Raw genomic sequence first — 22,858 nt, forward strand, 5'->3', positions numbered from 1 at the left:
CACTCCTTTTTTCAATTTTGTTCCAACATGAATCAGCGCTAAGCAGAATTTATGGAAGAACCGTTCAATATTTATTTTACAGTGCCAGCGTTTGGTACGAATATGATCCTCTTAAACAAATGTCCAAAAAGAATGACGAATTACAGGCTTTCAGCCAATCAGGAGATTAGTTGTTAGATTACATCAAAACTTTGCTTTCAGGAACATGTTATCGATCCGAAAGTATCAAACAAAATAATTTATGCATAAAGCTATGTACGTATTAAATACGTACTTCGCTCCAATACTGGGTCATTAAGCTTAGAGAGAAAGGGTTAATTTGACACGGGTTCAGTACACTATATTTGATAAGTAGACGACTCAGAGAGGCAAGAAAATTTATGGCTTTTCCTCTTTGCCGCAACAAAGACAGATTTCAGGAATAAACGATGCAAAAAACCATTTGCTTTTGGGCTAAATATAATGGCAAACCAACTCAAAAACAGCTCTTACGTAGATACCTGATACTCGCCTGGATAATTTAACCACCTACGCGTTCGTTTCAGAACAAACGACCTCCAGAAGAGAGCAAAATTATAATAATATAATAAAAATCAATCGACTTACTCTCCTCAGGGACCCCTTGAAGCTGAGGGCATTGGTTGCTTTCATATTGAGTCCTCCCATAACTCGCGCTGTATACGGCCACTCTGAAATTTGGATTGCACTTGAGTTGAATTCGCTCATTTTCGCAGGCCACTTTGCTCCGAAACTCGTCTGAAAAATTTTAAATTCATATTAAATGGGACCGCATTGTGAAGTTGTCGATTTAGAAACACTTAAATGGAGTATTTTGGTCTTCAAACAGGTAAACACCCAATTGTCTCCGGCAAAACTCAATTATTTCGCAATAAGTAAGAGAGCACAGAAAACTTGACTTATTTGTTTGCAGCATTCCATTTCCTCCTTTTATCGTCAATCGACTAGAAATTCGTTTTATTAGCGAATTTCATTAAAGTTTCCTTTTATTTTGGCAACAACAAACAAAGAGTGGGATAGTTAAGGATATACTATAGATTTCTGGCTTTTTTTGTGGTGGAGCCACATAACCTGGCGGAAACTTAAGTTGCTATAATTACTCGAATTTTCCCTGGAAGAAAACTTTCGAAAATTCACATTGTACTCGAAAAATGTCCGGAAACTTTTAAAATTTGAAGTAGTGTGACTGCAGCATTGATCACCAGAGACATCCAGCATTAATTGACAGGATTATTTGAAGAGTTCAAAAATTCCGCGTGCCTTAAAAAACCAAAAATTTTTCGTGTGTCAAAAGTTGGACTTCCTCAAATTGAATGGTTCACCTCACAATCAAAAATATACTGTTAGATGAACTAGCCCTACAGATTATCAGATTTGATGCCCTTTCACAATTTTTCATGGGGTCACCGTCACTTGAAGTAACATATAGTGAATGCGACAAATCCGACAAGTTTAAGCGACTTGAAAACAACGATCGAGGAATGCCTTCGTATTACTCCTGAAATATCGGAACTTATTTTAGGCATGCAGGTTTTATTGTTTCGAACTTATGATGTTTGGAATTTTTGGACTGATGTGTCTTTTAATCAATAATAAAATTGAAGGTGAAGTAGTTGCTAAATTCACGAAGGACAAGAAGTACTTGAATCATGCGAAAGAAAAGTTTGGTACCCAAATCGAGAATCTTGGATTTGATGACGGCGGCGAGTTTCGTCTTCAAAATCTAAGCCTTTTTGTTAAAATAAAAAACGTTATCAATTGTCAGTAAACTATTCCAATAGAGCCCAAACAAAATAATGTTTTCGAAACGTGTAATCGTACTTTAAATGGAGAAAACTAATTTTAATGCGAAAGCTAATTTTCCTTTCGTTTGGGGGCGAAACGATAAGATGTGCTGTTTACTTGATGAACCGAACTCGGACAAGCACTCTAATAAATGATAAAACACCACAAATATTATGATTCGGACAGTGCTTTGACATGAGGAAAATAAAGTTATTTGGAGCAGAAGCATATCACCAGATTCCACACGAAGACAGAAAACTAAAGTAAGCTTCAATAAGTCAGAAGCTTATAATGGCTGGTTATTTACGTAATGGTTGTCAGCTCTAGAACCGAGCAAACAACAAAGTTATTATAGGTAGAAATGTAATTTTGCATGAGAACGTGACCGTTGAACATGAAGGGTCTATTGGTGGCTCTTCGTGTTTTGCTTGCATTGCATTTACAATATGACTTGTATTTAATGCAACATGGGGTTTATTCTGATTTTTTCTATACCGTTTCGGAGTTTTCAGTGTATTTGTTTTAGTCTAAAGGTCTTCAACTGTCTGATACTGGTTTAGCATATAAAAGATCTAAATTTTAGTATGATCTAAAAAGCGCACTGATTTGATGATAAATCATAATTTACTAAAAAGAGATTTGTAAAAATGAAAAAAAAAAAACATGTTCACATTTTAAGGATTACGCGCTCACATTAATGTGTGTTGGTGACTTGACAATGTTTTGAAAAAAAATTGAGAATATGCAGCATATCAAGAACGATATGCTGAAAATTCCCTCAGCTATTTTAGTAAAGAATATTTTGATAATTAAAATGTTGCAAGGTTCAATTTCATATGCTAGACACTAATGAAGTATCAGGTTTCGATATCTTTCGTTATCCTGAATTAATAAAAAGTCCGCTACATATTATGTTAGTACTGAGACCTGACTTGAGTTGTTCGGTGGCTTATTTTAGCCAATTTCAGAGTAAACATAGCAAAGACCATTCGACCAACACCCATCGTTATGGGTGTCACGAGATACTTTAAACCAACTAAGAAAAGTAAAATTTAAATTTGAAAGAGTTTGGACTTAAATGTATCCTCGAGATCATATGTGGACTCAGATTTTGCGAACAGCGTGTTGGAGGAGGGGTATTATAGGTATCGTGATGCTCGACAAAAAGTTTATTATTTGGCCATCTTTCGAAAGGAATCGCGTGTTTTACTGCATTTTTGAAGACAACCAATCATGCAGAAATATGAAATTCTACTTTAAAAACTTAGCGATTTAAACTTATCGACGTAGAACGTCATGTTCTGAGAGACTATCCAGCAGGGCAATATTGATTTGAGATATGTGCAAACCGGAGATTAACAGGCTGGCATTGTTCCTAAGGAGTTATCAATTGTTAAATTTAAATATTTATGGGAATAGTTGAGAGAAATGGATGTGATGTGTTATCTGTATTAGCCGAAAGTGCGTAATATAAGTTGTACTCATATCTAACAGTTATTTATTTATTGTGATTATTTTATATTTATGTGCTCTTCGCAGTGTTTGTGGGGTTAGAGTGACAAATAATCGACAGGACCCTGTTTGTATGCGATTGCATGAGAGGGAGAATGAAATGTTTGGCGACTTTGACTGGTAAAAAAGTTTCAATGATCAATTTTGTGTTATAAAAAAACCCTATAACTATCCCTATAACGGCAAATCTCTCAAAGCTCAGGTGGTGTTTTTGCAAGTTTTACGTGTAAAAACTTTATGTTTTAACGTCGGAGTAGAGCGCTCTTATCAAAAACCCCCTCGTTTGACTTTCCACTTTAGAAACCCCGTAAGTATACCCTACGAATTTCGGCAAATCTTTGGGTTTAATATAATGCATATAAAGCATACTCTAATTCGCTATAAAATATTTAAAAGTTTATTCGATAGAACCAGATATTTACCCGTCAAGTCTGAAATGGAACAATAGCTTTAAATAACCCCGAGGAGAAATGTTCCCTTATTACGAACAAGTCGCCTTTAATTTTGAAAGGCACTAATTTTAATTAATCGTAAAATTCCTTAAATACTCCAAGGTAAATCCGGCGAGTCACAAATTGAATACTTTATCTATTTCCCTGGCACTTGGAAACGGCTTGCACTCTTCCCTTATAAATCTTTCCTTGAAAAGTGAGGTAACAACAGAAGAAAAACTTTAAATCTAACTAATTGGTGTATTAGACATTGCTAAATTGGAACAGCTTTGATAAATAGAATTTAAATTCAAGGAAATTTTCAAGCACCGTTTGCCCGTTGCGTTAGTGTTTAAACAGATATAAAAAGTTTTGCTGGAAAACTAAAATAATACTAAACCAATTAGCGGGAGTCGAAATATTAGAGTTCAAAGCGGGAAAAAATTCCTATATTTTTATATTAAAAACAAAAGACTTTATTTTCATGGATTTTTTTCCAATTAAATTTGCTTTGCAATTATTACACGAAGCGTGAAGCGAGAGTTTCCTATTGAGCGATATTGTTTTCCACCATGTTTCGTAACAATTAAACCTAATGATATTTGGTTTACTCAGTAACGCTGTTATTTAGCTGCACAGTAATATTTTGGAGTTAAATACATTCGCAAAGGATGACAATAAAGGTTAAAACGTTAAATACGTTTCGAACTTTCGTCCTCAAATATTTAAAGTGCGAGCCTATCAATCGTGTGTGGAATATTTTAATTTGAGTCTCCAAAGAGAAGAAGTAAACATCTATATCCAATTCTTCGATAAGCTCAAACGTGAGATAAATTTTAAAAAAGGAATATTTTTCTGAGCAAAGGCATAGGTTTCCCCAAGCAGTCGTTTTATCTCGCGATTTCGCGGAAACAGTTTTATTTTTGTCTTTTTCAGGAAATAGATTTGTAAAAACTATTTGTAACTTCTATCTACGACCTTTCATCGATGGTCGATGTCCAACAAGCGAAGGGTCTTGACTGTTTCACTAAATTGCCATTTGTTTGAAAGCAATTATAACTTTGTGCGATCTAGAACCTTTTACTCATGTAAATTATTGAGATGCTAAAACAGATATTTCTGGCTATCAACGGAGTTTTGCAAACTTTGGATTGCCGCTGTGCATATGAGAGCTCCTAGAGATTTCTCGATTACCTAAAGCTTATCGTTTATTTTCTTATAAATTTTTCACCCACAAGAAATCATTGAAACACTTCAAAAACTGCTATAAATAATTCTCTTCGAGTTCTAGAATACTTCAGGATTTTGTTTTTTTTTCCGGAAACTAATGAGGAATTATCGGAACCCCTCAAAACTTTCGACATTTTTTGATATAGTATGTTGGCTTATATCGATTGATGCGGATCCTGCGTCGAGCCAGAACATCCCAGTTAAAGGTTATAAGTCGTCGATTTCGTATCTCGCAAATTGCAGGAAATATTTCAACTCCGTTTCATAAACTTGTAGAAAATAGTTCTTTTTTAATACTAAGGCCGATTTCTACATTTCTAGAAGTCTCAAAACACACATGTAGGAATCCGTAAAACTTAACATATCTACGTAACTGCGTGAGGAAGTCAGTAGTACTCTTTTCTTTCAAAATGGCGAAGAAATAATGGCATATACAAAATTGAAACTAACGATAATGAAAATGTTAAATTCTACTTATTTCCAACCTCCAAAGCTCTTTAGTTATGCCTTTTTGTTGTCAAATTGCACATTTCTTAGGCGAAGATTAATAGGATAATCACAACTCGATAGATTTAAATTGGCTTAAAATAAATGCGATTTTGTGAATGTGTTATTAGAGATAATGAATAAAAATATTCGAATAAAACACTAATATTGCTTTCATCTTATGAAATTATTACGTATTTCTTATTGAGCTTTTAGCAGTAAAAAGAATTTCATTTTCTAACCTCTCATGTTCTAGCCGAAAAAGTAATTCTATTGGCAGAGACAGAATATAATATAGACTTTATTTTGCAATTTATTTTCGTCATTCACCATAAGGGACAATTGGGGTCCAACACACGAAAATTGCTTTTTAATGCAATTTTTATGCCGTAATTTTTTGGCAAACGTCCATTTCATACTGATCTCGTGCCACCTTTACAACTACACGGACAACCGCATCAACAACGGGTGGTAATTATTCACTTTTTGGGGATATCCCTTTTTCACTACCGCACCTTTACCCTTTTCATCCATAGGAAATACACACATTTACAAGGAATTGTTAATGATCCCTTAGCAGATACCTTTTAACCTAGATACATAGACGAACAGAGTGCTAAAATATGTACATGATTTAGGAAGTTAATAGTATTCAAGCTTTACTCAAGTGGGATTTGTTTGGGTTGTGTAAACCTATCCTAAAATCCTTATAATAGTAACTTGTTAAGCTGCATCGCGTATAAATCCACAGCAGGCATTTGGCCTGATATTGTTTACAGGGCGTCCCAGGGAAACGTATCCACCTTGAATATCTTTTCTGTTGTTTGTTAAAAGAAAATAATGCTAAAACATGTCAACTTAAAGACCGACGTACAAAAATAAAAAATAAAAGCTTGAACATGTAGAGAATAACATTACCTTTTAAACGACGTATTACACAACCCCTCTTCCAATTTGGAAATTTCAAAAGGGTGGTTTGCAGGAATCGAGGGACGACATTTAGAAAAAAAAATTTCATGAAATCGCTATCAAAGTTGACGTGTTTTAGCGTTTTTTTTTTAACAAATAACGGATAAGATATTCAAGGACATTTTTTCATGGGACACTCTGTATGTGAAATTGCAGTAATGGTGCACTAAATGGTAGAAATTTTATAAAGTTTTCGACCAAGAAGATTAATAAGGGACCTTTAATCTTGGCCACATGCACTTCTAAGAGATTTCGCTTCTAGAAAATCAATTCATCTCTTGTGATTCTGGGCCACGTTAAACGATTATTATTCAACCGCAAGTCCATTGCCAGCAATGCCATGTTCCCATGATTTTCCTTAGAGCCCAATTTTTAACATTGCTCGCAGACGAAAAATTTAATTTGGTGGTGCAGTTTTCAATTTAATTCTCTCCGTAATCTAAAGCAAACGCAATAAATTCCTTAATTCATTCTACAACTTAATTTAAGATTCATTAGTTTCAGATCTCAGCTTGATTGCCTTATTGACTTAGGAAAGGGAGCAAACTTCGAAACTTTAGTTATATGTATTACGAAACCCCGAATTGTCTTCAAAATAAAAATCAATTTGGTATTAATTAATAATAATATTTTTTTTCGCTTAAAATCAGTTTCAATTAATAGAAGTACAAATCATTATTAAACATCTTTTTCTTTCAGTGAGCCCCTTCGCCAAAATCTCGATTGATCGATTGTCTCAAAAAGAGTATTACAATGTTGTGAAATTCTCAAGAATAAAGTCTATTCAAAGATCATAGATATTTTTTTAATGAAATTTTTGATACATATTGGTCATAAATCCGTCATTAGCCGACGTCGATTTCATGTTATACCGACCGGCGAATGTTACATAATGTTGACGTGGACTTGAAATGTAGCTTTGATGTTCGTTACCGAGGTCAAAATGAAGGTGCAAATTTATTTAATCAACATTAGTTATTCAAAAATAAAATTAGAATGAAGAAATTAGGAAAGTAGAGGGTTTGGTTAGGAAAGTGTTAGCGGCATTTCCACAAGATTTGGGGAATGCTGAGTTAGAAAACAAAGAGGATGTTGGCGAGAAGCATTTCTATTTATTTATTTCATCAAACGCATACGTGTATAAGGAAAATATGCACACATTATGTTGAACATGTTCAAACATATAGACACATGGAAGAATGCCTGGTAATCCGCCTGGTTATGTCTTCGGACATGCGTAACACACCGTGTGAATAGTATACCTTGTGCATGTACAATGAAGCCGACAAGTAGAAACATGTGTTGTCGGGTTGCTCAAAATCCTCTTTTCATTCGTGCTTGAAAGCCCAGTCCCGTTTCGGACTTTCCTCTAAGGGTTCCTATTATTATAAACACCTTTCTTTTATGAACATTTAATATAAACTGAATTTGTATTTTCTTAATTTCTGCCACCCTCTCTATCTGATAAACAATATTCATTTATAGAATTTTTGTTTGAAAGGCTGAAGCTTTTGTTAAAAACTCCTCTTAAAATCCATATTAATTATTTTTTACCTTCATCAGTTTTATCGATTTTTATCGGTTTTTTTCAATCGGGTTAATTAGAATATGATGTTATTATCGACAAATTGAGGAGAAATCCTTTGCCATTAACGCCATGTTTACATGATTTTGGCTGATGTCGAATTTGCTCGCAAATGCGAGACGGATTTGATGTTAATTAATATTTGCTATTTTGCTATATTTGGCTTAAAAAAAAGGTCGGTTATTCTTTAATAACCGAACATAATTTATTGCTTAGCCTTAATTACGAGCGAGTTCGCAGAGAATTCATCACTAAATCTCACAAAGGCAATTAGTAAGTACATCGTTAATTAATACAAATGAATCTGTACCCGAGTCTTGTCCGGCAAATGTGAAGATATTGATCCGGTCAAGGCAAAAGGAACAAGCTATTAACCTGTGCTAATATAACTACAAAGCATGTATGGGCCAAATTACTTACACCGCCTGCATTTGTAAGTAACTCTGTAAGGGACTATAAAGACCGTTGTTAACTAAAATGAGTTTCTGTAGATTTTTCCCATTTAAAGGATATCAGGGGATTATAGGGCACTTAAACAGACCCCCAAAGGGTTCAAATGTCGTTAAATCTCTCACAATCTCAAACTAAAAAGGCGATTGTTGTAATAGTTAGTGTTCAGTACAAGTTTACAAGAATAGTTGAAAAAGTGTGTAAGAACGTGAAGCGCTTATGTAAATGGCAGTAATTCAAACATTTCCTGGGTACATAAGAACAAGAACAACGCGATCCCATTAATTATGTATCCCCTTCTCTGAGTTTTCTTTGCTAATCCTGAGGGCAGAAATTTAAATAACAAAAGAAGCGCATTACCTTCGAGTATCGTAAAAAGAAGTTTAGTACTTACAGGGTTTGCATTTGTAGGCTACTTCGACGTATTTTGGAATTCCAGGGCAAGGATCTCCCCCGAAGGTCGTGGGAGAGGTCTTTAATTTGCATTGCCTCTTCTTCTGGCAGGCTTCCACCACCGCCTGCAACAAGGAGTACTAGGTACCGTCAGTTAGATCGGTTGCATCGAGACATTTGTTGAATGAAATGAGATATTTCGGGTCAAAGTGTTTAAAAATTACTAAATTTCGAAAAACCGCAGTCACATTTTTGCACTGATTTAAGCTTCTACTTTTACGGTAAAGCACTTTCGAATCACACTGATATCTTTTTAATTTCGGTTAGATGGCTCAATGTCACCATATTTTATGCAGGGGAATTCATATCACGTACAGGGATATATCTGGCGAATGAATGGATATTTAAATGTTTTTCCTTTTCGTATATCTTTGCAAAGAAGGGCTGTAGGACATTATCATTGAAATTTGCTTAAATACGAATTTTTCTTTTTGAAGTGAGCCATCTTTGAACTGGGGTGTTAAACGAACTGAGACATTTTTAGAGGGAATAAGAACTTTTTATTTCTTTCATAAACAAAACCAATTCTATTGAGAGTCAGTTTATTCAAGGATATGCTTGAAAAATTTCGTATTTTTTATGAGCTATTGATAGCTTTTAGAGTTCAACCAGTGTTCTTCCAGGGAATTGAAATCGGTCGAAAAAGAAAAGACGTAAAGAAGTTCTCAAAAGTTTAAACGTCGCTTGATTTTGAATCTGAGTAGATTCGTGATTGACCATGGAACCTATAAACATCGTTCTAGGGGTGTGGGTGAATTATAAAGTAGAAAATCTCTCGCTTATTGCACTACCAGGGGAATTTCTACAATTCTGCGGTAAAAGCTGATGCCCATGGTGTTACCCGATGCAAGCGAGTCAAATTAAGTGGATTTTCCTGCACGCTTGTATAATCGATAAAATTTAGTTGATTCTATAAAATAGTCCCAGCTTACTCCTCTTCTAGATTCCTCACGACACGCCTTTATGACTACAAAAACACTCTAATATCAGGATAATGGTAATTAAACACGACTGCGTGATTTCTGAGAAGGAAATTTTACATAAGCTTTGTCAAATAAAAATTTAAACTGACTCCCAGCACAATATTTGCCAGACATCATTATACCATCTGTACGGCGTCTTATGGTGTTTGGCCATTAGGTATACCCACTACATAGAAGAATAACGCGCATATATCCTGAAAGATTTCTTGAGGAACAGCAAAATTTGTTAATTGCAGATTTCCATATGCTAGAAGAGTCATAGAGACCACCTTCGTAATTTTGCTGCGAAAGTGAGGAATTTTCAAATATATCACCATTATCGATAATTACTTTATCAACAGTGCTAACACAATTTGACATATTTTATCTCTAAGGGCCTCAGTCCAAGATACCCTTCAAACTAAAAATCTTAACGACCTATCCAGAGGGAACCTAATTATAGAACTAAACTAAACCTTTTGAGTAGAGCTTTAATTTTTGGCAATAACAAGAATTAAACTGAAAACGACTCGAAACTCTAATGTAGTGTATAATAGCGCTCCACACAAGACTCTAAACCGCTCTGGAATTATAATTGTATTTCCAGTGGTATTGCTCCATTTATTGAAGTTACACAGGAGCAATTTTAAAATGCTTTAGTTTATTGCGTGTACCTTAACAAGTTTAAATTGCAGTTTCTCTTGTTATACATGCGATTGGATGTACGATCATTAGGGGTATATTTCACGAGAGCACCTTTTGACTGATCCATTTGCTTTTTTATCTAGAATTTGAAACTGCTCCTCAGGGCTCATGGAAATCGTCTCAAGAGGTTTAAATTACCTCGTTTAGCAGCGGCAGTTTGCGATAGGTATCTGTTAAGGTACAGTAATCTATGATATCTAAATTAGATATTGGTTTTTATCCGTACAACTTTTGGGAAATTATCGCCACGTTTTATGGGCTATTTTAAAATAGATATTACGAGCCTGTTAGTGCACGCTTCTGGACCGCATATAGATGTTTAATTTGATGTATTTTCTTTATGCTAATTCGTCCACAAATATCCGAAATATCAGCGCTAAAAGCTGGAAAATTTTCATTAAATTTCCGAACTTTGCGGTGTCTTATTTTTCACTTGCATCGACTAATTTGGATCCCAAATGGCCCCTGGATGAATTTGATCAATATTTTTCGTTTCAACATGTAATTTTTTTGTATTTTAACTTTCCTTTTTCACATTTTCGTGCCCTATAGGTTGATAGCGAACTAAGTTATGGTTAGGATTAACGGACGAAACCAATTTAGTATATCGCAAATACCATCAAATTACCATAAATAAAATGTACATTTCGGAAACGAGCATATATAAATCATACATCCACGAAGGTAATGATCCAAGAGGCCATTAGTTGCACTTGCAAGATTTAGCCTTTAGTGAACAGTATTTAGATAATCCATATTTAAACAAGATTTATTAATAGACGAAAATGTTTCACCGCAATTTCTGTTTAAACTGGCATGACGAAAATTATCAAAATCATCGTGGGCAAACGAAAATTTGATAACATAATGCTGGAGCATCCCAATTTGCCAACTTTCCCAACAGTCCTGAATATGAATGGCCCATGTGTACATAAACAGAGAAATATCTGTATGTAACTCTGAATAACTAGAGGGTATAACTCACGCATCCTAAAACGACCGTGTTAGTTTTGGGCTAACTCTCGTCAAGGGAATAAAGAAACTCGTCACATAACTGCGACCATTTAAATTTTGTTTAAACGCCTACGAAACACTTTGGCTTTAGGGAAAGGCAAACATTAGCTGATTGAAGGTGGTTAGTAACGTTATAAGGGGTTGTTCCGAATGGGAAAATTAAATTTCCTTACCCGAATTTAGCTGCTATGTCAAATCTGTTTACAGTTTCAGCCCGTCAAATACAGGATTATATTCAACACAAGCTCTAAAATATCTAAATATTAGTCACAAAAACTTAATTAAGCTGTTATGCATACAGTGGTTTAGCTCCTATACATCAACAGTCCGTGTTTACCGAAGGATTCAAATTTGAGGCTGCTTGTAAGCTTTACTTAGGGGTAAGTGTCGTGAGCTGATTAAAGATACAAAACAATGTGATCACCATTGTTGGAATACATGAGTATAATTTTGCTTGCCAAAATAAGCACTTTGGTTCATATTCCTATGTTGTTTCTCTACACAAGTTGATACCCATTTTTTCTCTAAAACTAATAGATAGATTTTGAGTCATAATATAGCATTGAATGTAGTGTTGAAACATCTTCAATTTAAAGTGCCATTTGGTCCATGTTTATAATTTAAAAAAATTGTAAATTTGCGCTACATGTAAAGTAAGTCTCATTAAAAAAATTAAATAAACATCAAAAGATAGAATTTTTTTATCTATTTATTGTTGCCTTTGATAAAAAAATAATAATAATTTGTCATAAAGTTTACAGGACTGAAAAGGAGGGAGTACAATTTAGGGCTTCAGGGTATTTTACTTAATAATAACCGATGTTTGTCTTTTGTTCAGCAATCATGCATAAAGCTATGTTAGCTACATTTGAACAAGAGGCCGACCTCAAAAATTTATATTGCTTAAAGAATTCTGTATTTGAGTAAACTTTCTTACCATATTGGTTTTCGTTTATCAAAGATATTTTCATCCTGTTTTTGCCCTGAACGAACTCAATTTAAACGCTTTCGAACTGAAATTCGTCATTCTGAATTAATCGCAAAACATAATAATCATGATAACCTTAATTGAACTTAATGAAAGAACTGTCAAACACATTCATGCCAAGCCTGAACCAATCGGAGCTGAGAAACAAGAAAATTTTTACATCTATATGTGCGAATCATTATTCACGCAACACCAAAATTTTACAAGAAATTAAAGGATGATTGAACTCAATGGGGGTTGGCTGTAAAGGAAGCAATTAATTCACTTCGTACCAATAATACAATATGGCAAATTATTATTGTTACTGATTCTGAATTTAGATTAATTTGGAACTACCAAAAATGTGCGGTAGTTCAGCAGTTTTTATCAAGGGTGGTCAATTGTGGCAATAGAGTGAACGCGTTTTGGAATATTCGCATTATCCACGTAGACTTAGAAAGTGAAAGTATTGAATTTAGAAATAGACGACATAAAAAATTATTCAAGATTCGAAAACATAAGGCCTTAATAGTAGACTTTAGAGCTGCCCATTTTCGAAATCAATACAAACTTATGATCCTTCAATTAAACACGATTTAACGCTAAAGCTATTCTGATAACTGGGCCAAGAGAGAACTTTGGTTTAAAGTACGGAATGACTGGGTTTCCGGAAATTGTCCGGCGATAGTTAGGAGGAAATTCTAAATTGCTCTATAGGATTTTTCACATTTTTCGAAGTTCGTCCTGTGGAAGACGGAAGTCAATGACGAATTGCTTGAGGATAAATTGAAAGGTTTTTAAACACTTTTCTATGCGAATGAAATAAACATGGAAATTGGGTTTTTTTGGAAAGAACCAAAAAATTAAATCATAATAGAATGTTTCGTTAGCGTTAGCACTGGATTTTCTTGCCCAAGCAGTGAGATTTTTAAAAGCGTCTCACGCAAGCCCTAGGTTCTGTTCACGATTGAAAAGACTTTTTTAATTTTCTCTATTACTAAAAAAAGTCGTTTAATTCTAGGATTAATAACACCATTTGGCAATACTGCATTTAAAAACGTTATTTTTCGCAATTTTACGGGCCTAATAAGAAATTCCGAATTCATTGTGAGAGAAATAAATTTTCAATGATGAGACCTATAACGAACAAGATAATTCCAAATACTCAAAGTTTTAACGACCTGTCGCATTTAAGACATATGCCCAAGACTATTAACAACCAACGCGTAATATTGCTCTGACGTTTCCAGAAAGTTCTTTGGTACGTGCTTCCTGGTTTATACATTGTACGTGTTTGGCCATTTTACAATTTTATTTGAATAAAAGAGACTTGACGATTTTTGCAACGCCTTTAACTGTTATTTAGGTATTATTTGTGTCGATCCAAAAAATTCCTTACGCCATATTCCATCTCCGACAAATTCAAAATCGTTCAATATAAATTCCTATCTACTTTTTAATTCATTAAAATTGCTGATATGTAGCGGAGTCAATTCGATCAATTGCAATATCTACTTGATCGACATTCGAATTAAAAGGGCTTTGTGTATAGAGCAAAAAGATGAATTTCATTCAAGTTAACTAGGATTAACACGAAAAAATTACATACGGAATGGTGATTTAATGTAGTAATCCCATACATATTAAATATTCTATGAAGAGAAGCTATAAATTGAAACTTTCTCAGTAATTGAGCGAAGTTAGTAAATATGAGAATAAATTATGGAAGGACATCCTTAAATTACAGGCTTTATTCTTGGATGAGTGTGCTTAAAGCATCAGAACTTCTCTTGTAAATATAGGGTCCTGCAATAGTGCGTCAGACTTACTTATCTTTCATGCAATAAAGTTAACAATTTTTTTCTTCTACAGGGTTACACAAAGTACAAAGGCGTATTTCCAAAAATTATTTTGTAATGTACAGGGTGTAATAATTCTACCATTTTTTTTGTTATTTTCGAATTTGTCATTAAATTTTAAGGCTAGTTTATGTAAGATGTCCTATCTCTAAAATTTACCTTTTCCGCGTTATTCTGAAAAATTTGAAAATGATATTTTTTAATATTCTCTGCACTGGTTTCTTACTTATTATAACTTCTTCTGCTACTCGTGCCTGACTAATATTTGTTTGTTCAGTAACATTCAGTAACATCGTTAATCCGTTTATCTCACTTCTGACAGTTTTTTTTCTTGTTTTTCATAGTCGACAGTTCCAGCTTGCAGAAATTGCTCAAGTAATCTACTAAAGTTGATAGAAAACGGAGCAAAATAATTTCTATTGTTCAGAAACTAATTTTTCTCACTTTCTCCCAAAATCAAAATCATATCAATCAACTCTCCTCTTGAAAAATTCATTATTTTCAATAAGAATATCTGTAATTTTCGAAAGCAAATACGAATAAAAATCTGAAAACCTAGAAACTATTCATCGTCTTATATTCACGACAACTGCAAACTGTAAATTGTGATAAACGTACCTCATCAGCTAGGAAATATGTTAGAAGTGAAAAAAACTTTTAAAATGGCATTTTTCATGACTATCAAAACATTTAGAAGTCAAAAAGAGGTAATTTTCGGGAACTTAGAAATGGCTGAGTTTAGGAATAGAGTAATGTTGACAAAAATTGTAGATTTTTCAATTCCGAACACAATGCCGTGGAGAAAATTAGGGTGTATCATTTGATGCAAGCAGGTTATTGAAGTTTCAACTTATGCAATTTTAGAGGCATGTTTCTATGGTTCTGGAGGGCTTTTTTTGAATGAAACATGTAAAAATGTAACTCACTAGGTCCTCTTTGAACCTCATAAGATTGGTTGCAAAATTCCTACCGGAGACCTTGCAGCTATCAAATGTTTCAATTTTTTTCCGAATAACTTGGAAAAGGTAAATTTTAGAAATAGGACATCTTACATAAACCGACCTTGAAATTTAACGAAACATCCGAAAATAATTTTAAAAATTGAGACGTTCAATTTAATATAACAAAGTTATATATCGTTACCCTTTTTCGAGCTACCCTGTACATTAGAAAATAATTTCTGGAAACCCGCTTTTATGTGCAATGTAATCTTGCAGAAGAAAAAAATTCTTTAACTTTATTGATATAGAAATTAAGGAAGTCTGACGTACTATATACTCCTGAGGTCACTTAACGACCTATGTGGATCATAATGACAATGTTTTTATACCGTTTAAAAGATTCCATTTCATATTACATTCATACATGTAATAACATTACTTCAATTTCCTATTTGTCAGTTAGAAACTTTTGCATTTTCTTCAAAACTTATATTCAATTGTGTACGCAGAAACAATATTCATGTGAAAACACTACATGCAGCTTGACCCGAAAACGTGATTTGAACTGAAATTTTAAGCCTGCGTTAGACAATTGCATTATCAAAAAATTGATCTTTTAGATTATTCACATCTGGTTCAAATCTCAATGGCGCTGATGCCGTAGTGAAAGGAAATTTCTGTCTAATTTAAAAACAAACAATACACAGGGCGTTGTGGAAATAATTTTTCGTAAATTTAACTAAAAAGTGAGAACATCATTTTTAGCAAAAAAGTTCCTTACAATAGAGGTCAAAAACCTAATTTTTATTTATATAAAAATTAGTAACCAAGAGGCTATAAGTTAAAAATTTTAATAAAATGATGAAAAACCTACTTGATAGATGTTGATTATTTGATCTATAATGAGAAAAGTTAAAATTATTAAGCAAAACCATTGCTAAAAGCAATTTAAAACTTAATTAATAACTAATAATACAACTTAAGCGATAAAAGTAAATTTAAGCGGCAACGCTGCACTGAATGTGACCGAAGGAACAGGGTTTATTTTTGTTAGGATTGTTTTTTGCAATTCCTTAATACCCGATAGCTGATAAGTCCCGACTTTTTATCAGTACTTGAATATATTCACCCTTATTAACAGTACCTACGTAAAAATGTATTCTTTACGCAGGTATTACGACAGGTTTTGATTTATGGAAGCATTACAAAGTTCCGAAGATTACGCTAATCGTTATCCAGAAAGAAAACTTTCAGTTCGAAAAACGGAAGTTTCCTTAGTGTACGGGAAAATTGGTTAAAATCCTGTTGTGCATATATGAACTCAAATGGTGGACACTTCAAATGTTTAATATAGAGAAAACAATAAAAAAATTGTGTTTTTGATTGTAATGTGGATGGTGCAATCCGTGTAACGTAACATTTTTTGCTAATTAGGAATAACAATAATATAAAGGTAAGTCACTTTTCAAAATAATAAAATATGAACCACATGTAATGTACCCTTAGGCTACGCCTATGCAACACGCTATCTTAATAGATTGCCTTGGGATGACCATATGTTGGGAACCCATTATTTTCCCATAAGGGTTTCCTTACATAAAGAACCTCTCACTCCTTTACCCTTATCAAGATAAAAGTCTAACTACGTACCCATTGGCTAAAGAAATCAGTAGTTGCAATTCCTCTTAAATTCTCATTTTGCCATTCTTTTAAAACGGTACGGTTTAAAGACTTATAAAGTTGTGAACTATGGATTACCCTGTGAATTGCGAAAACCCGGGGTACTCCTATGAATACCGACCTTCACATACTGGTACTGAAGATACCCTGAAGGTAAAAAGAGGAAATTAGACAGGGAGAGACACAGAGGAGATACATAGTATCAATGCAGGACTAAAATAATCTCTCAGCATCCTTTTTCGAATAGCTACTTTGATGTCGAAAATCCATTCATTTTTTAAATTTGTGAACGATTAAGGTGTGTTTGTCAAAACCAGTATAATGAAAATCTACCAAAAGTTTTCCCAAGTTTTGTTTCGCGAAGTTCCATTACACACATAATATTTAAATTTTAACTGTAAAACATATCGGACACAAAAAAACCGTGTAAAAATGCATACCTAGTTGGTGCATCTGTTTAGGAAGATATCGATATGAAAAAAATCTCAAATAATATATGTTTTTTTATTTTCCAGCGAAATGGTTGTATTTGCGACTCCGTTTGTAATTTTTTTGTTGAAAATTATGTTCTTAATCATTGGTTAAATTTACGAAAGTTATACCCTAACACCCTGTATATCAAAAAAATTTTATAAATTAAAACCACGCATTGACTCATAATTACTTGCCAGTTAAAATTTTTCATATGTAATTTAAAATTCAAATTATGTACCGACCGAAATTTTCGCTCAATACTTTTATTAAACACTAATTTCGAACCAAAATTTTCGAATTTTTACGATCAAATTTAGAAATAGATTTTATCTGAAATTAGCTCAATATTTCTACATTTAAAAGCGCGTTTTGCGTCTTGAAAACTATCTCTATTTGACTTTGCAAAGCACGAAATGTGCCTTCAATTACACCACTTGCCTTAATTACGTCATGTTCTACGCATCATGAATGGAAATTTCAGTCCAATACTCCTGTGAATATAAAAAGCAAAATTTGTTCAAATTTCTGGACAATATTTAGGCACTTGCTTGAACCAAAAATAAATTTTCTAAATATCTCGCTTGTGGAGGTTTTAAAACCAGTTTTTATATCACGTCTTTTTTGTCTTTTATCTCGTGCTCTACGTGCGGTGCGATGATTGGAAACTTGGGTCCATACTCCCTTAAAAATAAAGGTGTTTTAAACCTAAATTTTATTCACTTTGCCAGAAAACAGTTGTATTAGAATGTTCAGTTTTCCAGTTAGAAAATTTTCCGTTTGGTTCTAACTTTAGCTTCTGCAAATGATAGCAAGTAACATTGCTAGTTTGATGGGTTTGTGTTAAAATTTTCCATTTAATTTAAACCTTAATTACATTTGAACATATTTAATTACAATTGAAATTTGTTTACAGTGCTTGGAAAGAGCGTTTTAGGGTTACATTTTCCAAATTATGTGGTCATATTTAGAGACCACACTTGCATTTATGTGCACATATCTAGTTCACTCTATTGTTCTCCTTTTAAACCCTTTTAATTATTTCTTTTTTCCCAATTTTCCAACTTCATCCCTTGCTAGAGTTTTCGGTTTGATATCCGTTGTGTTGCCACCTGAATAGAATTTCAGTGTAAATGTGTTACAAATATAATATTTAACATAAGCTTTAAAACAATATGTAGTAATAAACGTTTTCACTTCTCTAGGATACAAATGTATTATGTTTAATGCATAATAAATAATTAATAACCCAAATACCGCAACCGATGAATAATCTGGCACATCATTATAGTATTTCACCCCCAATAATATTCTATCTGCTAGATAACAGCAGCAAAACCTTGTTATACGGGCTGCAAAATTGAGGTATGATAGTTATTAAGGGGATGTAATGTAATTGCTTTAGTGTGATACGTGCTATTTGGGATAATATGAAATGTTTACGGTTTGGAGGGCATTATCAAAGAAGATTTTTGTTCAAAACTCAATATTGTCTGAATGTTACAGCAAAGTAGCGATTTTTATCATTTTATTGAGAGCAATGGCTTTGTTTCTGTTTCGGTGGAACGTTTTATATAAACGAGCTCTCTACGGTCTTTTATATAAAAGTACGCAATTGGATTCAGTCTAGCGTATTATTTGAACGATTTTGGCTTTAATTTTGTGAAAGGCCATTAAATCACATTCTCTTCATTTCAATATAGTATTTGTACAGAGTGTCCCACAATAGAGTTCACAGTAAGTATCTCACAACCCTGTCACAATTTTAAACACGGTTTTAATAGAAACAGGCAGGGTTGTGCTGAGGCTACAAATTAAACATACAATAAAATATTCAGGGAGTCGCATGAAAATAATGCGAAAAAACGGGCATTTTTCAAAAATATTACACCGTGTATATTTTTTCATATTTTCGTATCTAGTCGAAATCTAGTCATATTTGATGTAGCATTTGTTATAGTTAAAATCAAGAAATTGTGAAATTATTAATAATTAAAAAAATATTAATACTTTTGAAGCAGTTCCTTCCATCACTTATTTGATAGGGTTAAGTTTATAGGTAAGGAAAGCCCGGCTTAACGCCACAGAATTTCGCCTTGTAAGGTTTCCTTAAATAACGCTTTCCTAATGTAATAACAAATATTCATTTTCTAACTGAGTCTTATTTTTTGAAAGTGTGAAAATGACATTTATTAAATATTGAACTCAAATGCATTTCACAATTTCTCGATTTTAAATATATTACATGCTATATCAAATGTGTTTAGATTTCGACAAGGAACTCAAAGATGTCAAAATGTACAGGACATACCATTAAAAAATTGCAAAAAAAATTCCTGATGACTTTATGTGTCACTCTGTATATTTAATTAGTTCTTCAGTTTGTAGCCGCAACACCACTCTACATGTTTCTATTAAATATTTCTTTTAATTCCTACAGGGTGGTGAGATATTTGCCATAAACTATATCGTAAGATACCCTGTATATATTGTAAGTTCTTAAAAGTTTGGTCTGAAAGTAGGATGCCTTCCAGACTAAATGTTCTCGTTTATATCAAATTCTCTACTATTTATCATTTCGGTTTAACTGGGTCTGTGTAGTTAATTATTTCATTACAAAACCTCGTCCTCGACGAGGCAGTTGATACTAGCATCCATATTGAAATTAACGTGGCCAATCCGCCTGCTTGGAAACCTTATATATCCGACTTTCTTGCACCATGAAGCGATTTTGTCACAACTCGGATATATTTATGGCGCAAGAAATGTGCTTCCAGAAGATTGTATTAATTGCATTTATGCAGGAAAATTCAGTAGAAAGATTCAGTGTTTTTATGTGTTCCAGCGATGTTCACGTTATACATCGAAGGGTAATTTTTAAGGCAACTTGAGAGATTGGCGAGTTGCCATGAAGCAAGCATTGCGAGGTCTCATTCTTGAGAATACATTGCAAATCCTACCGCTAGAAGCTTAAATTTTCCCATGATCAATCCGTCTCTTAACGAACATTGTCCCAATTTAAATTGCCCACATCAGTGATAAACTTGCACCCCTAAATAAATTTCATCCACCCAGTAAGCTTCAATTCGACAGCAAAATCCAGTTAAACTTCCCTCGAAGTCTTAATAAGGAATCGGAAGCGTTCTCCGCCTATTACTGTTTCGAACGAGGTAAATATATTTTTTTAACGGAGTTTACAAGGAATTACATTTTTTTTTATATTTGAGAGATTCATTATACGATATTTTTTCTATTAAATAAGATGTAATTAGCGGATTTTTGCAAATTAAATGCTAAGTGTTTCATTATCAACCTTCCTTCTGATTGTGAGAGAAGTGTTCCTTTATGCTCAGTCTACAGCTTGCGCTGCTAAATTCCTATTACTGCCAGCAATAAATAACTGATTGCGCTTTACATTGAATTTCCTTTGCTTCACATGCCTGAGTGCCGCTTACTATGGGAAATTAATTAACGAGAGCTTTTTAAAGGATATAATTTATTCTGGAACAGTTGTATTTGTGAATAAATCGTTGACGGTCTTTCGGAAATTGCTCGCGAATTTCTGGGTTTTAAATTAGCGGATTTTGAGTGTTACAAAATGTCGGATACTTCTAGGGATTCAGTATAATAACAGATTGACTTCGAAATGAGGGGTGGTTGAAATTCAACTGAAAAGGAAGTTTCAAAAGTCAATCATTTTACGTAAACAAATAATATAACGAAGCCCGTGATGCTGTCCAAATTAAAAATAATTGGACATCATAGGTGTTTTCTTTCTAATCATGATAGAATTGCATGGCGAATAAGTTTCGATTGTAAAATTCAGGTTACAAATGAAAAGGTGGCGAAGCAGAAAACCAGTCAGCTTTCGTCTGAAATGATTCACTATACTAAAATCCAATAAAACATTTTTTTGCCATAAGCGGCAACACTGTCTAGATTTTTGTGAAACGGTTGACCACTTTCACTGCCAAGGTCAATATACCATCACCGTGGTGAATTTCGGAGCAAAGAACAATACCATTCATCACTATTGATCAATGTCAAGAAGTGTAAGCGGTACCTATATTGGTGGCCCGTCTAGTAGTGAGTGCAAATGAATTGCCCTTCCGATGTTTACGTTCACCTCAGGGATGATTCATGCTGTTTGAGTTGGGTTTAGCGGATTTGTTGTTTTACAAAACCTCGATAAGGATCTGCTGGTTATAGATGGAGCGCTCTTCTTCCTTGATGTAAAACTATATAAAACAACTGGAAAACACTAAAGTTAAAGCTCAATATTTTCCAGAAAGTTATTTACATAAATTTCAAAACAACACAAGGCGTAGTCGATTTGAATTTTATCCTTTTTGAATTGACTCTGCTTTAAAGGTGACCCGAAAATGTTTTGAGTTGTTAGGAATGGCGAGCAGTTTACACGAAAAGTGACGAAAACTAAATTAGATATTGTATCAATACATTTACATGCATGTTAAGCACAATTGGTGGATGCACTGAAACAGAAAATGCAACAATTCGGAAAGACGAATTTTATCGTCCAATATACATTTAAAATGTTTACAACTAGAGCTTTATCTACTTTGCTCTGATAGAAAAATCTGTTCAGAGGTAACATCTTGCAAAATTTTCAATTTTACGTCAGTATAAAAAGGAAAATCAATACAAAAATTGGTTCAAGAGTTCTATTGGCCATAACTATAAAACTAAGAAAATTTATGTGCTTCGGCAAGCCAGCATGTGTTCAGCATGAGGAAAGAATAAAGAAAATGCTCTCCACATCTTATAAAAGAAAACTTAGAAAGTTCTCACTTGAACCATTTGACAATGCTTATTAGGAACTTCACATAAAAAGGTACTCCAGCGCTCATGGTGATCAATAATTTAGGAGGGTTTGAATTTGAATATTTAAATTTTTGCAAAGGTTTTTCCATTTAAGTCAGTTTCGGCATAACAGTTAAGTGGAGTCTAATAAATTTTAAGGCAACCGAATTGTTTTCAACACTGGCAAGGATTTAGAGTAAAGTATTCCTTGGAGGCTTTGCAAATAATTATTTATAACTGAATTTTCATATGCAAGATTTATCAAGTCAAAGAGACCGCCTTGGAACTGGAAATGAACAAGAAAACTTCTCCCGAATTAAATTTTATACCGCATGCTTCTAACAGAATAAAACGAAATTCAAATCTTATTCTCTCGTATTCATAGGAAAATAGAAAAAGGATTTCTCTTAACAAGACCTTCCATTTAAAACAAAACATCAGGTCCGATCTTTAGGTTTTGCCTTTAGGAGCAATGGCCGCTTCGATTCGAATACATGGAAACCTTCGGTTGAGCCGGAA

The 22,858-nt window shown here is 33.6% G+C and overlaps 1 protein-coding gene across 4 annotated transcripts in view; it reads right to left on the bottom strand.

The window, feature by feature from the left end:
• Positions 1-22,858, bottom strand: part of LOC136350674 (protein eva-1) — a 129,462-nt gene that overhangs the window by 22,842 nt on the left and 83,762 nt on the right. For 3 of the 4 annotated variants that reach the window (XM_066302639.1, XM_066302637.1, XM_066302636.1), the window contains 2 exons: positions 8,861-8,999; positions 607-756 (listed from right to left, as the gene is read on the bottom strand). In XM_066302639.1, coding sequence (XP_066158736.1) covers positions 607-756; positions 8,861-8,999 — 289 coding nt within the window. The remainder of the gene's footprint in view (positions 1-606; positions 757-8,860; positions 9,000-22,858) is intronic. The other variant, XM_066302638.1, reaches the window with a different exon arrangement.

Source organism: Euwallacea fornicatus, chromosome 3, assembly GCF_040115645.1.
Source record: "Euwallacea fornicatus isolate EFF26 chromosome 3, ASM4011564v1, whole genome shotgun sequence".
Taxonomy (NCBI): Eukaryota; Metazoa; Arthropoda; class Insecta; order Coleoptera; family Curculionidae; genus Euwallacea; species Euwallacea fornicatus.